This window comes from Leptonychotes weddellii, chromosome 10 (genome assembly GCF_054177405.1).
Source record: "Leptonychotes weddellii isolate Sample4059 chromosome 10, ASM5417740v2, whole genome shotgun sequence".
Lineage (NCBI taxonomy): Eukaryota > Metazoa > Chordata > Mammalia > Carnivora > Phocidae > Leptonychotes > Leptonychotes weddellii.
The window spans coordinates 36,771,619-36,787,996 of NC_138378.1; the positions used below are offsets into that span (position 1 = coordinate 36,771,619).

Consider the following 16,378-nt stretch of genomic DNA (forward strand, 5'->3'; position numbering starts at 1 on the left):
AGCTCCACGTAAACCATCCCTGCTAATAATACAGCCTGTCATCCAAGGACAAAATAATAACACAGCCAACCAGACTTCAGCTTTCTTCGGGCACCATCTTGCCACCATCTTTCTTCAACTTTGTTTTCTCAGTTTCTTGGTCAAAGATTTACAAACTATCCTTTCAATGGAGTCACTTCCAAAATGACCAAAATTAATGCTCTTAATTTGTATCCATTTCAGCTTTAAGAGGGGCTATTTTTTAGTCCTATTCTCAAATTCTGGATGACTTACTCAACTCTCAACTATGACAGCAGACCACACTGTGTTCATATATTAGTCCTCATAAAATGCTACTGGGTGGGTAGCATCACTTAGGTCCATCGTTCAGGGGGAGAAGTTAGATGAGTGAGCATATACAGTGAGTGGCAGAGTTGGGATTTGCACCTGGGTACTTCTGACCCCCAAACTTGTGCTTCTAAAGACTTTATCACTATGTGGCCTCTTCCCACATCCTTGACATCAGCCACGAGGCCCCAGCCATCCCTGAAAGGACCTCCTCCCACAAACTGTGAAGAAGCAACCCGGAATCCCAGGGAGACTCACAGCTCCAGACCACCCATCCAAGGTTAGCTTTCAGCACTGTATATGGAACATGAGGAGAAACTCTAAATATTTCAATTCTCCCTAATTACACAAAAAATAAAAATTATCATTTTTACCATGTCACAGGGTGCCACTGGATAGGAAGAACAGCCTTACATAAAGTCCCAAAGAATAAGAGAAGGATCTTCTATAACACCTTTGCCTGAGGCTAAAGCAAAGTCATAGAAAATATATTTAAATCAAACCCAAAAGTTTTTCAAAATAAAACTCTTTCCCAGGGTTAAAATCCCACCCACCATTTTACTATTACCCATTTTTCCAGAAAGCTGATTCAGCTTGAGTTCTCTGAGCGACCTGGGGGCCCAGAGCAGGTGGGGGCGGCGGGGGGCATGGAGCACTGGTGGACATTCTACAAAACAGGCCTAGAATATGCAGGTCTGGAGGTGCTGAGACCCAGGCCAGGCTCAGTCTTCATGTAACCCACCCAGAGTTGGCTCAGGACCCAGAAGCAGCAGGACACTGCCCACATCTCCGGGGTTCTTGCAAGGAAAACAGGTTACCCCACTGCAGCTCCCAGGAAGGACTTGTTTAGCATCACCTATCAAAGCAAGGTGAGGAGGGAGGGCCTGCTTTGTGAGACCTACGACCTGCTCTCCCCCACTGGCATCAAAACCCTGCTGAGATCCTCACCTGGCCAGGTGACCCAAAATCCACCTTGCTGATTGTCTCAGCACAGATTTTCAAGCTGATCTGAGGGTCATCCAAGGCATCACAGGCCTCACTTGAGGGAAACTGCCCACAAGAGGGCACTGTTAAAACAAAAGACTCACCCATCCAGCTTGTCAACTGGGAGACTGTAGGTTTCAAGTTTCTCCAGGGTTGAATCAAGGAACAGGTTATGTGGGATCAAAGCCTCCCTTTGGACTTTTGAAGAACCATAAGGAAAATCAGACCTTATTTAATGGTCTTTAATTTATGTGAGTATAGACTTAAATCACTCTGATTTTTTTTTCTAAATCTAAAATTAATTTGTAAGAAAGAAATATTACTGGTCATCTTACTTGGGTATTTGTTTAACTGTAAGGGAAACTTGAGCTGAACTACAGTAATAGGCATGATATATTTTCTCAAGATGCCCTTATATTCAGATGAGAAGGAGAAGAAGACTGACATCATGCTAAGCTTGCATCTTCCCCTGTTAATAGCAGGGATGCAACCTGACAGCTCAAATCGTGTGCCAGATAAGGCAGCATGAAAACTTTAATCAACAGTCAAAATTGAAGCTCTTTTTAACATTAGGGGTAAAGGAAGATTACCCTTTTCTCTAATACAGCGATTAAAAAAATAGGTATTTTCCTGTATCTATGCTGACTTTATTAACATGTGATTCTGCTAGAAAGCAGTATTTACTAACACATCTCCTGCTTTTTTAGTTTTGTAATTTAATGGAACAATGTCAGGTTATTTATATATAGCTATATAAATAAAGTCAAAAAACCCAAAACACCTGAGAAGAGATGCTATGCATCCACCTGAAGCATGGAAATTATCCCTATCAGAAGGTTTTCACAAACTAAAACTATTTTTAAACTCTGAGCTTTTATTTTTAACTTCCAAAAAAGCTAAACTTGTTACTGCTTCCCTGATCTTGACTCTTGTAGAACCAGGAAATGTCATCTGTTCCCATAAATTAACCACCATCTGTAGACGAGTTCTGTCAGTCAGCAAATGTTTATTGAGCATCTCCAGCGTGCCAGGCCCTGCTGTCACACACCGCTCTGCTCCTCCCATTATGGACTTTCCCTCAGCACAGCCCTCTATCCTCAAAAGGCCTCAAATTCAGGTTAAATAAGGAGGAAAATCCAGCCGCTCACTGGGTAAGTTAGAAGTGGAAACCTTCATGGCTCTTCGTCCATCCTCTGTGGAAGACATTCTGAAGACTGTAGAATGAAATGGCTTTTCCCTTAACAAATTCCCTCACACCAGCCAAGTTGGTGTGAGCCTCACATTCCAATATTAAAGCCAAAATCTGGATTCCAATACCTATAACATTCTATTCCTCACCACACTCCTAGCTACCAATGCTGATTAATCAGTTACCTCAGCAGCAAAGTCTTCTGCACTGCTGTTAAAAAGAAAACCACAGGCCCAAAATGGAGTCACTTATGCTAAGCCAAGTCACAAAACCGGGGTTCAATACCTAACCTAATCGCAATTTCAACCTCCCCCAGATATGTAGTCTTAACTGGCCAGTCAGGAATTTTTGATCAGCACCAATGAAGTAATCTGTCATATGGGCCTTCTCCATCCCCCAGAGGAAGATGAGGTGATCCACCTAATAACATCCTCTACTCTTCCCCTGAGGGAAGATGATCTTGCCAGCAACAATCCTTTCTTTTCTTTTGCTACTTGTCTGGCCCTGTTTCTACCTATAAAATCCTTCCATTTGGTACAGCTCTTCGAAGCTCCTTTCTACTGGCTGGATGGGATGCTGCAGGATTCATGAATCAATGAATAAAGGCAATTAGATCTTTAAATTTACTTGGCTGAATTTTGGTTTTTAACATTACTCACTCGTTCATTTATTCATCAACAGGGCTGCCCTATCCGTCTATTATTTAGAAGAAACCAACCCTTCTCTCTTATGCCCTGAAGGCCTTCCAGTGGCATCTCCACTGCCCTACACTTCAGCCCTAGGACCTCAACTCTGCTACTATTAGGTCGACGAGGTCTATGGACTTGAGCAAGTTATTTAAGCTTACTGAGTCTCTTTGACAAAGAAAAACGCAGTGCTAAAGTTAAATCTGGTCTTGCAAGAATCAAATGAGACAGGGTATACGAGCACCAAGCAGAGTTTTAGACACCAATGCCAACTCAGGCAGCATTGATTGCTGGCCCCTCTTTCATACCAGGCAACTCCTCTCTCTCTGTGGCTCTCATTCTTATTGCTGTCATCCTTTCTATTTTTGCCCTGATGCTGAATTCACATGTTCTGGATACAATCACTCCAACCCTCTCCTCTGAACAATTCCTCTAAGTTGTCTATCTTAATGCCAACATTTACATTGCCTCAGTAAAGCCAATAGCTTCCACATACCATTTCCTAACCAACTATAGTTCTCCAATGTTGAGGTAGGTACAAATCACCTGGGAACCTGCTAAAAATGCAGTTTGATTCAGTGGATCTGAAATTGGTCAAGATTTTGCATTTTTAACACATTCTAGGCAATGCGATGATTCTCATATGTGGACACACCAAGTTGCAAGCAACTAGACAATAATAGCACTTTAAGATGCCACCTCATGGATTATAACCCAGAGCAGGCAAAACAGGAATTCTTATCCTAGTTTTAACACATCAGTCCTGAAGCAATATATTTAAAGAAGCTGTTAACAAGCCAGGAAGAAGCCCATAATCCTCCTCTCTCACTGGTGCTTCCCCATAACTCTGCTCTGCTCAAATACCCAGCTGGTCCCAGGGACATGCCCTTGTCCTGCTCACATGCAACGCCAACATGCAATGGTTTACTGCAAGAATCTTTGGGTCTGTTCCTCTATGCCCATGTCATGTCTACATTTTAGACCATAAAAGCCTATAGCATGGGTTTCCTCGACAATTTCCAGCTACACTCTAGATTCTAGAAAAATTCTGGGGGAAAAAAAGTTTGTTCCTTCTAGAATCCTTCTTTCTAGAATCTTATAATGATCCTATAATGATCCACTCACAGGAAATGGGACTTGGGTTTGAAATCTAACTCCTAAAGCTCTGCATCGCAGCAGGACTCAGTGCTGAGTGGCCTATTTGCCAGGCTTAGCAATATACAAATGGCGCCTCCAAATTGCTTTATTTGCAGAGCTCCTTCAAAACAGTAGTCATGTCCAAGTTTTGAAAAAAAAAAGGTTATGATCATCATGCTCAGAAGTGAAAAACAAAATCAACTTTGTGGGGACTGACTTCTTCTCAGGCTTAATTAAGATAAATGGTGCTATGTAACAAACAAAGCTAAGTTAGCAGAAGCAAATTTTATATAAATTATATTTTAAAAAATTAGCAAGATGTTTTAAAGAGTTCTTCTCAATATGGAAATCAAAATAAAGATTATGAAAATATCATACCATCTCCTGTGAGACATAATTTGGACTTTTCGTATCAGCAGAATAAAAAGAGAAGTCATAGGTGAAGGTCTTGGTCCGTTCTCTTCCTGAGTCCCCAGTCCCTCCTTCTGGTATCTAGAGGGAAAGGTTTAGGATAATAAGATAATAATGCAAAAAGCCCTGACAGCTAAATGATCTGTCCAATAAAAAAAAGAAAAATTCATAAAAAATATACAATGATCGTCATTTTTCATATTTACACTCTAAAAACCATTTACTTCCTCCTGACTACCCCCTAGATAGATATAGATAGATCGATCGATTGATCGATCCCGAACTCCTCCCATCAATCCAGGCTCTCTATGCTATGACACATGGCTACTTTCCTGGACTTTTTATCATGATTCTCTTATACAAACCCAACACTCCACCCAGACTCGTATTTTTCCGCTGGCTTCAAACTTTTTACTGTTCCCTCCACCTGAAACCACCAGAGTTGGGGTCTGCAGAACTCTAGAGGCTGCTAACCACATAGATTGTGATGTGACTAGAGCCCCTTAGAGTTGTGCAGTTTTGTGGCCCCACTAAAAACTCCAGGTCGGATGCTTCCTCTTCCATGAAGCTGCCCCTTGGGCACTATATCCAGAAGTAATTGCTGCCACTTCTGAGAGGCTAGATTCTCCTAGGACATATTCTATTATGAGTTTATTGCAGATGTTCGCATGTATCTTGTCTACCTTGCTGTATACCTAAACTGAACCAAAAACCATGTTTAAAAATCATCATAAGCCACCAAAGTTTCACAAAGTTCCCTGGACACATGCTGAAAAAATTTAATGAGCATGATATTTTCCAACATAATTCAGATTCTCTAAATAAACAATTTCTATGGTTCTTATTATTAAAATGTTAAAAATCTGGACATCTGTTTTCATTATATCAGATGAGGAAATGTTTGTAAAACTCAAAAAGCAACAGAGTAATCAAGGAAAATAGATTCCACAACACACAAAGAAGAGATGCATCCAGAGCCAAGGGTCTCTTCACTCTGTTTCGGTAAATATAATTTTTTAATGATTTTACCAAAACACTGTGAGCACACAGATACATGAATCAAAGCAAAGGTAACTAACAGGAGGCAATGATCAAGTGATGACTGGCAGAAATGTGAGAAGATGTGGTAGGTCAAAGGAGGGAAAGCCAGGTAGGGCCAGACAGAGCTAGACGGTACAAGGATTGTGGTCAGAGAAGAAAGACATTTCACTGGAGAATGCCTCAGGCAAAGAGATACCAGAGCCTCAAAGGAAAACTATCAAATTATCCAGAGCATGGCCCAATTGGAAGATAGGAGCATTCCCCCTGCTTCTATCACTGGAGATCAAGTGGCACTACTTTGAGATTGAATGTCAACATATCCAGTCCCTTGAGCCACAAATTAACAGAAATCCAACTAGAGATTGATCTGCACTTGGCCATGGAGCAGCAGGCCTCAGAAACCCAAACCTCTAAGTTAATGATAAATATAGGAGGACAGAGGGGATGGGTCCATAAAGCACATGATTTATTATTATTAACTTTACACTCTTATCCACCCTCCCCCCAAGTGAAAAGTATTCACGGTTCTTAACAAATTCACTGACCAAAGGAAAAAAATAGGATATTTTAAGTGCAAAAGGAAGAACATGTTATCCTAGAAAATTCTGGTTTTTTCGATTATCTTTTTCAGGGGGGGGTAAAAATCTTTTTTTTAAATCTTTCATCCCCTGAGTTTTGAATAATAAAACAAGCTCCTCTTGCAAAGTTTACAAAACATGATTATTTTCATTAAGAATGGAAACAAATTTAGGGCTAACACTTACTTAATGATTCACAGAATTCAGCCAGTTGCCAGGCTAAGGATCTACCACAGGGTACAGGATAACAATGCTGAGTCTGGGTTAAACCCATGAGCTCACATACCAGGGCTCTGAGATCAAATGAAACCAGGGACAGGAGAGGAGACAGAGCATTACACCCTTTTGCTTCATGGAAGAGCCCTAGCCAAGTGCAAGTTGATGTGGCTAGTTGAACTGAGAAGGAGGGGTATGGAAATGGCAGATGTGTTTTATTTACCAACAAATCATTTTAACAAAACAAACATGGAGGCTCTTGGAGCAAGGCCAGGTTGCTACTTGCCTTTAAGTTTGTGATTGTTGTTTTGCTTTTCTCCATTTGAATAATGAATTTAGCTTCCAAGTCCTTTTCCCTGCAACACAAATAATTCAGTACTAGTTAGGAGAGAAAAGATTGTTTTTAAAACATTTGTTTTATTTACTTTTTACATATGGGGGTTTGTTTTTAAATGGCATCTGAAGCACAATCTGTGATACCACTCCTCCCAAATCCTTATTGATATAAACATGAAGACACACAAAACAGATGCCACCATCAAAAAACTTAAGACTGACAGATAATGTGTTCTCAAAACCTGGAAGAATTTCTAACTGCAAGCCAAAAGGAGTGTAAATTAAATGACAAGAAACTGTGGAGGGCTGTGTGACTCATGAAAAGAGCAATGCTTTTTTTTTTTTGCTGTCACCTGGTTACGAAAAAATAGACACCTCCCCTCCACCCAGGATGAGAACCAAGAAGAAAACTGGTATGAATGGTCACAAACAGGTACTGCTTCTAGAAGCAGCCAGGGCACTGCCCCCCTCCTCCCACCCTCTTTCCATAAGCATTCGGAAACTACAGTTCCTGGAAAACAGCAGAACTAGAAGTCCACAGAACTCCTAAGAAGTATAGTTCTCAAGAATAAATGACATGTATCTACACAGTGGAGTGGCCTGTCACTGACAAAGGAATAAGGATGGTCTCCGTATACTGCTAGGGGCTGGTAGCCAGGATGTATTAGTGTTAAGAGGCGAATAGAAAGTGGAGAAAAGTCTACCGAGAATGCTAACACTTTTACTTAAAGACAAAAAGGATAGCCTACGTATTTTTCAAGAGGCCAACTATGGAGAAAGAAGAAAATGGAGCGGAGCGGATAGACGCTAGATGTCTACAAACATATCTTGATCTTGTAGATCATCTTTAGAGTGAGGAAAATAATTTACACAAAAATAAAACAAGATTGTTTTTCAAAGTGACCTAAAACACATCAGTGTCAAAAAAAAAAGCTTGAAGTGCAGGTCATATATTCAGTGTTAAAAAATAAAATAAAAATTAAAATTAAATTAAAATAAAATAACCTAAAACTCAAAAGTAAGCTGAGACAAGTGAACCTAACTGTACATTGGTGGCACACAGTGAAAGACAATGTCAATCCTGACCGGATGCTGGAATCTGACTGCAGAATGTAGTGGGGTGTTGGCCCAAGGAGAAAAAGAACTGTAAAGAAGTCAAAGTACTTTCAGTAATCAGATTGTTGCCGGTAAAGTAAGCGTTCATTCAGAGATTTTCATTTGTGCGCTATGGGATAATACCTGAGTAATTATGGTGGTGGCCTTGAGAACCAAGGTTTTTGGATGAACGGAGACACAAACATAAGATGGATGAGGTCAAGTAAAATCATAAACTTTATCTGAAATTGAAAAAGGAAAAGAAAGTACTCCCTAGCTTTGTCCTTTGAAAAGGCCTAGAATCTTATGCCCAAATTATAGTCTCTAAATTCCATTTAGAGTCAGGGCTGTTAGGAGAACGACTCAATCCAAATATTTGAACTATCTTGTTAACACAAGAAAGCAGGAAGCTATCACATCAAAAGTTACTGGTTTGTCCAAGTTGTCCATAGGCAACTTCTAAGACGGCTCCTGGTGATCCCTACCCTCCAGGTGTCTGTGACCCTGTGTGATCCCCTGCCCCGGGGAGTGGGCTGGACCTAGCAATTCACTTCCAATGATTACAACACTAAGACCCCCAAAGTGATAGTCTGTTGCTTCCTAGTTAGGATTACAAGAAGATTCTGATTTCTGACTTGCTGGTGCTCCTGTGTGTGTGTCTCTCTCTCAGAGGTCTGGCAATGGGGACAGCCACGCACCACACTGCGAGACTTTGGGAGACACTCACGTGGCAACAAACTGTGGTCGGTCAGCAGCCACCTGGGTGAGCCTGGGAGAGCCCCTTCCCCAGCCAGGCTGGAAGGCCCTGCACTGCATCCTTGAGAGATCCTGAGTGGGTCAGAGGACCCAAGTAAACCCTACCCCGACTCCTGACTCACAGAAACGGTGAGATAATAGATGGTGTTATAAGCCCCTAAAAAATTGGGGGTTTAGGGGCTTTAAGCCCCTAAGTTGTGTTACATAGTGAGAAATCACCAATAAGAGCCACGTCAAAAGGACTCAAGAGCCAACCTGAACTAAGTCCCCACAGGCCAAATCTGAGCAGCAGAGAATGGTAACTGCAAAAGACTGAAACACACGAAATATGCATCAACTTATGAACTCATAATTTAAAAAATAAAAACCGAATGGTCCCCATTGGAGAATCAAAAGAGTCACCTCATTATTTTAAAAACTAGTAAGTAGGGGCGCCTGGGTGGCTCAGTCGGTTAAGCGTCAGACTCTTGATTTTGGCTCAGGTCATGATCTCAGGGTCCTGGGATCGAGCTCCACTGAGTGTGGAGCCTGCTTGAGATTCTCTCTCTCCCTCCACCCCTCCCCCCAACTTGTACAAGCACACTCTGTCTCTAAAATAAATTAAAATCTTAAAAAATATATATATATAAAAGGGAAGACTCAAGCATTTGCCCTGCATTTCCTAAACAATCAAGTGTTTTTAATTTTAAGTTTAACCAAATAGTTGGTTGGGAAAGTTCCTCTTTTTAGAGTATTCTATCTAATAAATGAAGAAGGAGCGACAGAATTAGAATGTCAGCACTTTGCAACTCCGGTGTATTTGTGGCTCCAGGCAGTGATCATCAGTGGCTGCTAACTCCACCACTAGGAGACAACCAGACATGCTGTCCATCAGAACTGAAACACCAACACCTCTGCCGCAGAAATCTTGTCCCTGGCCCACGGAAATGGCTGGACTCTGATCTAGAGCTGATGGATAGTGAATGCCAGGAAACACAGGGGGAACACATCAAACAATACCAGGGACGCAATCAGCAAAATCTAGCTTCTGGGAGGGGCAGCAGGTAAGTGACCCAGCCTATTCAATAACAAGAACAATAAACTGCAAGGAGTATAAAGATGGAAGGGGAACCTATAGATTGAAAAAAGGCTTTAAAGACCTATCATCCAGGGACACCTGGGTGGCTTAGTCGGTTAAGCATCTGCCTTCAGCTTGGATCGTGAGGATCCTGGGATCCTGGGATCGAGTCCCATATCTGGCTCTTTGCTCAGCGGAGGGCCTGCTTCTCCCTCTGCCTGCTGATCCCCCTGCTTGTGTTCTCTCTCTCTCTCTGACAAATAAATAAATAAAATCCTTAAAAAAAAACAACCTATCAACCAATGGGATTTCAGTGCAAACAGAAAAGGCATTTTTAGAAATTATAAGATATCTAGGGAAATCTTAACACTGACTAAATACAAATTTGATATTAAGGAATTATTACTACCATTTTTAGTGTGATAATGATATTGTGATGATTTTTTTAAAAATCTTAACCTTTTAGAGACACACATTGAAATACTTATGAATGAAATAATATGATGTCTGGGAATTCCTTTAAAATAATCCCAGGGTGGGGGAAGCAGGTGTCCTGGCAACCTCAGGATGAACGGGCAGAATAAATAACCAGCCAGAACAATGAAATCCAAACAGTATGTTGTAAACACCATTCAAGAACTACAATGGATTCCCATGGCCTGATCTGACTTTTCCAAGCCAGTGTGAAGAAGTATAGGCCTGGATGAACAGACCAGTAGCTTAAAAGACAAATAAATGAAATTCCCCTCCACCACCACCATGTTCACAGTGCCCAGATCTTGAGTAGCTCCATTTTGGGCCCAAAAGTGAGAACTGCCTTGAGGTCCCCCATGTTCATGTGGCCATAAAATAAATACTTCACAAAATTACCTCTTTCTTACAGCATGCAACTACCAAAAGTAGGTCCTGCCCACAGCAAGAGAACGACACAATTAGTTTAATTAACACCATCGGCTGCCACATCTCCATCCCTCCCATTCCCACATGGGTCATTTCTCTGTCCCTAACCAAACGTGTCTAGATCTTTCACTTTAAAACCACTATTTTCAACAAATACCTGCTGGGAGCACACAATCATCCAGGGATGGAAGATCAGAAGGGATTCCAACAGGTGCTCACACTATTTGTCAATTCTTACTTATAAAACATGAAGGAATGCAACTCACACCATGCCCACCGCTCTTGCTGGAAGTCAGAGGCAAAGTAATTCCAAGGCTCATAGCCTTATACCTTTGGAGCGGCGCAAGTTTAAGGGCCCTTCGCATGATTATTTATTCTTCCCTGTAGGTAACCACGGCAGTATCTCCCTAGTTTTAAATTAAAATCCACGCTATAAAAATACTAGAGAAGACACCGACTGAAAGACCATTATGTCCTATGAGCATCTATTAGCCACTTCTGAAACCTGAAGATGCTGGGTGGGTTTCGAAGGGTTCACAACCTTAAAATCATCTGCGCGGCGATGTGGCAGCAGGAGGCGGAAGGTGATAGGTTCACTGTTCTGAGGGTCCACAGCTTTCTACACTTTCGCAAAGAGCTGTGTACCCCCAAAAGACAGCAGCTCCAGCTCAGGAACCAGCAGCATTGGTAGCCCTGGACGCTTGTTAGAAAGGAGGGATCTCAGGCCCCACCACAGACCTACTGAATGGGAACCTGTGCTGTAACAAGAGCCCTTAATGATTCCAATGAACGTGAAAGCTTGGAAAGCACTGTGCTAACATTATCTTGATCTGACAGAGTGATAACTGGCCTTATATTTACTCTCATGAGACACACTCCATAATGTTATCTACTTTGTACACTGGGAAACTCACTACCTTTGTACTTTGATCTTTAAGTTTTATTTGTAAAGTCACATGGCAGAATATGGGTACAACCTAAATCAGCTGACACTGTCTCTACTCTTGGCTCATAAATTGTACTGTAGCTTCTGACCGAAAACAACAAGTGTCTGACTTACTGGGACCTAAGAAGTCATCTGAGTGTTATGACCTCCAGATGACCTCATTCCCAGCACCCTGCCAACCTATCAGCTTCTAGGCCTTTCTATACCCAGACTGTTTCCCAATGTCAAGGTGAGGTTACCACCAATAGCTTGAGGTCATTCTTAAAAAGAATCAGGGTAAGGGAATAACTGAGGGGAAAAATGGCCTGGGGACAGAATCTTAAAAAACCCAGGGAGTAAGAGAAGAAAGGAGGAGCCAGTTATGGTAATGAAGGCATGGCTCAGAGAGATCTTAGCAAAGCCATGTCTCAAGATGATGCTTCTCAGTTCCAAAAAGTCATTGAACAAGAGCTGGAATGATCTTCGAGGAAGGAACTAGAAAAAATACCACAGCACCATCACATGAGTTTGAGCACACTAAAGAAATACCTTAATGGATTTTCAGAAACTGTTTCATAGATTTTTTGCAAGAAAAGGGACCTTCTGTGGATTGGGGGGAAATCCAGGGACTTCCAAAAGATTCGATACAGCACTATGAAGAGATGAGGGCCAGGGCTTACCTAATGATATTTATCTTCTGTGCTGAACCAGCTGGTGGTGGTAAAACTCAATGGCAGCTTGAGGACCAGCATGGGCTGCAAAAGCCCAAAAAGTCGGACAGGTGTGTGAAATCAGAATACCTTTTTAGATGTGACCATTCAGCAAACTGAACATCTGAACAAAATCTACAATAGAAATGTTCCTCTTATTCTAATGAGCTAATGAGCACTCTTAATACAAATGAAGATACAAAAATAAATACTATAGAAAAACAAACATTTCATTTGAAAAATCTACATTTTTAATCGATGCAGGTACCCAAGGATTAATAAAGAATCCTGATTGCCTGCAGCAAAGGATGTATCTTACTCAGGGGAAAACACAGAAGCTTGGTACCCCAGGTCATGGTGACATTTACGCCAGTTTCTACAACTCTGGTTTGCTCGATACCCTTCTGGGAGAAGGCAAAGAATATATTTCTGTGTCTAACGTAGATAATCTGAGTGTCACGGTGGAGCTTTACATTCTTAACCATCTAATGAACCCAGCCAATGAACTTGTGGAAGTCACAAATAAAACACATGCAGCTGTAAACAGTGGGACATTCAGTTTGAAGTCTGGTGACTGATGGAAATCCCTCAAGGGCAAAAAGCACATGTTGATGAGTTTGAGTCTTATGAAAATTCAAAATATTTAACACCAACAATCTGAGATCCATATCTCTCTTGCAGCAGTTGAAAAGGCTGCAGGAGCAGAAGGCTATTGACATGGAAATCACCGTAAATCCAGGGACTGGATGGAGGGCTGAACGTCACTCAGTCAGAAACTGCAGTCCGGGCTACGGGCTACATGGAAAAGGTTTAAAAACTCTAGGTATTAATGTTCCTACAAGGCAGTGTCTGCCTGTCAAAACCACACCAGATCTTTCGCTTGTGATGTCAAATCTCTTACAGTCTTAATGCAGGATCTCTGACACATGGAAAGTGGGAATTTTCCTCCTGTGCCCTGGGTTAAATTAGGCAGTTCTTTCACAAAGGTTCAGGATTACCTAAGGAGATCTGAAAGTATACCAGATATGCTTGAAGTGGATCAGCTCACAGTTTCAGGGGACGGGCCATGTGCGAGGATGTTTTGTTAAAGGGAAAGGTTATCAGCGCTGTTAATCACGGTGACTGAGGTGACATCGCACCTGCAGGAGTACTGGAGAACACGATTCTATCTGGGAACCTTCATATCCCGGACCAGAGAAATGACAAATACTGTGTACACTTTATGCTGATTATGGGCTAAACAGTTTCTTTCAAGAAAATGTCCTTGAGGATTCTAAAATAGACAGGTACTTTATACTGTCTTACTGCTGTGTTAATTTTCAGAGTTTTCTGCAATATGATTTTAGTCTAAGAAAATCACAGATGGAAGCAATGCTTTTCTTCTCTGAAGATCTTGAAAGTTAGTTCATCTTAAAGCGCAATACTGCTTAATCTTAAAACTGGGGCAGCTCTGCTGGAAAATCTTTTAACAGAGGCCTCAGTGGTGGTCACTCTAAATTGCTTGTGATTCCGAAAATAAAGTTGTGAAGCAATAAACATTTTTAAAAATAATAATCACAGGTCAAGATTAGGTGGAGGCCATCTGTTCCAGAAAGAAAATTTCACATGCAACAATTTCCTAAATTGCTTCCTTCTTTTTCTTAAGATTTTATTTATTTATTTTTCCAAGAGAGCACGAGAGCGAGCACAAGCAGGGAAGGGAGGGAAGCAGACTCTCCACTGAGCAGGGAGCTTGATGTGGGACTCGATCCCAGAACGCTGGGATCATGACCTGAGCCAAAGGCAGACCCTTAACTGACTGAGCCACCTAGGCGCCCAGACTGCTTCCTTCCTGAGCCTAAAAACTAAAACTATAAGAAAAAGGTATATCTTTACTCTAAAAGTATTAGCATTTATAACAAAAATGCTGGATTTTAAGCCATACAGAGCAAATTTCACTCTAGTTACTGAAAATACCCATGGAAAAGCCACTGTAATCTCCACAAAAGGCTTATAATGGTTGGAATTATTAAATGTTGAAACTATGAATACCCTTTGGTGTATTTATCCATTGTAGATTCCAGGAGAGTTGTCAAACTTCCAAATATTCCAGAGATGAAAGAAAGAAGAAGGAAGGCTCCAGTCCCCTCTTTCCCTCCACACCCTGCTGATCAATCCTGCTCAGCCCCTTGTCCACTGGAGACAGTCTACTGCCCATGGCCTTCACTTCACTGCCGAGCCTTTAACTATCAGAGGTGACTTCAGGGTCCATGTGACACTCCATCCAACAGCCTTACCTCCACTCCCTCATCCCCACAGCCAACAGTCAGTTACTTAGTCCTGTGCAATCGATAGCTCATCTACCATGGCCACATGCCACATATCCCTGCTCCACAGACACTGTCCCAGCTGGGGCCACCACCACCTCTCCAGTGTCTTTACCTCCAGCCTTGTGCCTTCCCACCCACACTCTACCCTGCTGTCAGAGGAATTCCTCCAAACCCACATCTCACCGTGAGGCTCCCGCACTTTAACTCCAGTGACTTCTCAAAGGCTCTAGGATAAAATCCAACTCCCAGCAGTATACAAAGTCCTTCCCGCTCTGACCCCAACTAATGTTGCCATTCAACATTGTATCAATCCCATCCCCTTCTGGCCTGGCCCACTCCCAGCCATCAATCCAGACTCAGCTCAGATCTCGCACAACTGGAGAGCCTTCACTGAGCCCTCCAGCCCATGCCCTAGTCAGAGGGTCCTCCTCCCTGTCTCACCCACCAGACCCTGAACTTCTTAAAAGTAAGGACTCTACCTGTCTGAGTTTATCCCCAGGCCCTAGCACAGTGCCTGCAACTTTGAGTTACCCATCAAATGCTTGCTAAATGTGATGGGTTGACTGAAAGTTAAATAACTGCCTCTTACCCCAGCCCAGTCTTCTCCACGTGCATCCTCTACTTAATGCCAGCCTCCCTATGAGCCCCTATATCATTCCTGGTTCTTGCTCTCCCACAGGCTACAGTGCCATCCAGTTCCTATCCACATTCCAAAGCAAGGCTTGTCTGCGGTCTAATTTGAATCATCCACCCTTGATAAAACTTCAGAAATAATTTCCCTTCATACACCTGCCTAGTTCATCCCACTCACATGGGTCTCATCCCTGCTGACGTCACCTCTCCAATTAGTCTAGCGAGTCCCAGAAAAGAACCAGCCTCGTTCACACTCCACAACCTGAGTCTACTGAGCACAAGGGCAACACTCACAATCAGTGCTCAGTGCTTTGTCTCTTAATCCTTGGGCTGAAAACTGTAAAATGCCAGGCACTGAGAGTTCCCCCAGCTCAGGTCAATTTCCTCTGACATTTAAGAAATATGGGAAATAAATCTTGACATTTTTCTCATATCGAGGAAAATAAATAATCTTAAAATATTATTTGAACATTGATTTGATAATAGAGCAAAATGAACTATGTCTCTCCCGAGCCACTTTGGTGAATTGGGTTTCTCAACCGAAAAGTCAATTATGGTTACTTCATATAAATGAGTAATTTATTTGAAAGGTCTGGAAACTAGATCATAAGATGCTACAAACGAACCAGCTAAAGTAAGTAGACTGAGTTATAGATCAATACTGGGGGAAGGGAGAAGGAGGAAGGAAGGGAAAAGAGTAAAATGCCCAATCAGAAAAAGAGATGAACTGTGTCGGCTCTCAGATTTGTGCATAGGAGGAAGCTTATCAAAAAAAAAAAAAAACCCTACGTTAATTCAAGAATTTTGAAATGTTTTTAAATTATTCAGCAATTCAAATTGATTCCAGTTGCTCAGTTGATGATATTTGGTCACTCCATAATAAACAGCTTGACTGGGTAGTACTGAGATCTCCAAACTACACATTATCTAAGAAGATTCTAAAGAGTAGCTTATTCACCCCAAGTTCTGAAGTAAATTAGTATCCCCCGAATTCACCTTAAAACTTACATACTTTGTATATAACTGTAGAATCACTATTTTGTACACTTGAAATTAACATAACATTGTATATCAACCAAACTTCAAAA

The 16,378-nt window shown here is 41.7% G+C and overlaps 1 protein-coding gene and 1 pseudogene across 1 annotated transcript in view; one reads left to right on the plus strand and one right to left on the minus strand.

Moving 5' to 3' along the window:
* KIF16B (kinesin family member 16B) overlaps positions 1 to 16,378 on the minus strand; it is a 181,663-nt gene that overhangs the window by 138,456 nt on the left and 26,829 nt on the right. Inside the window, 2 exon segments of the mRNA XM_081833249.1 lie at positions 4,702 to 4,815; positions 6,856 to 6,925. Coding sequence (XP_081689375.1) covers positions 4,702 to 4,815; positions 6,856 to 6,925 — 184 coding nt within the window.
* On the plus strand, positions 11,717 to 13,588 carry LOC145723740 (UTP--glucose-1-phosphate uridylyltransferase pseudogene; annotated as a pseudogene).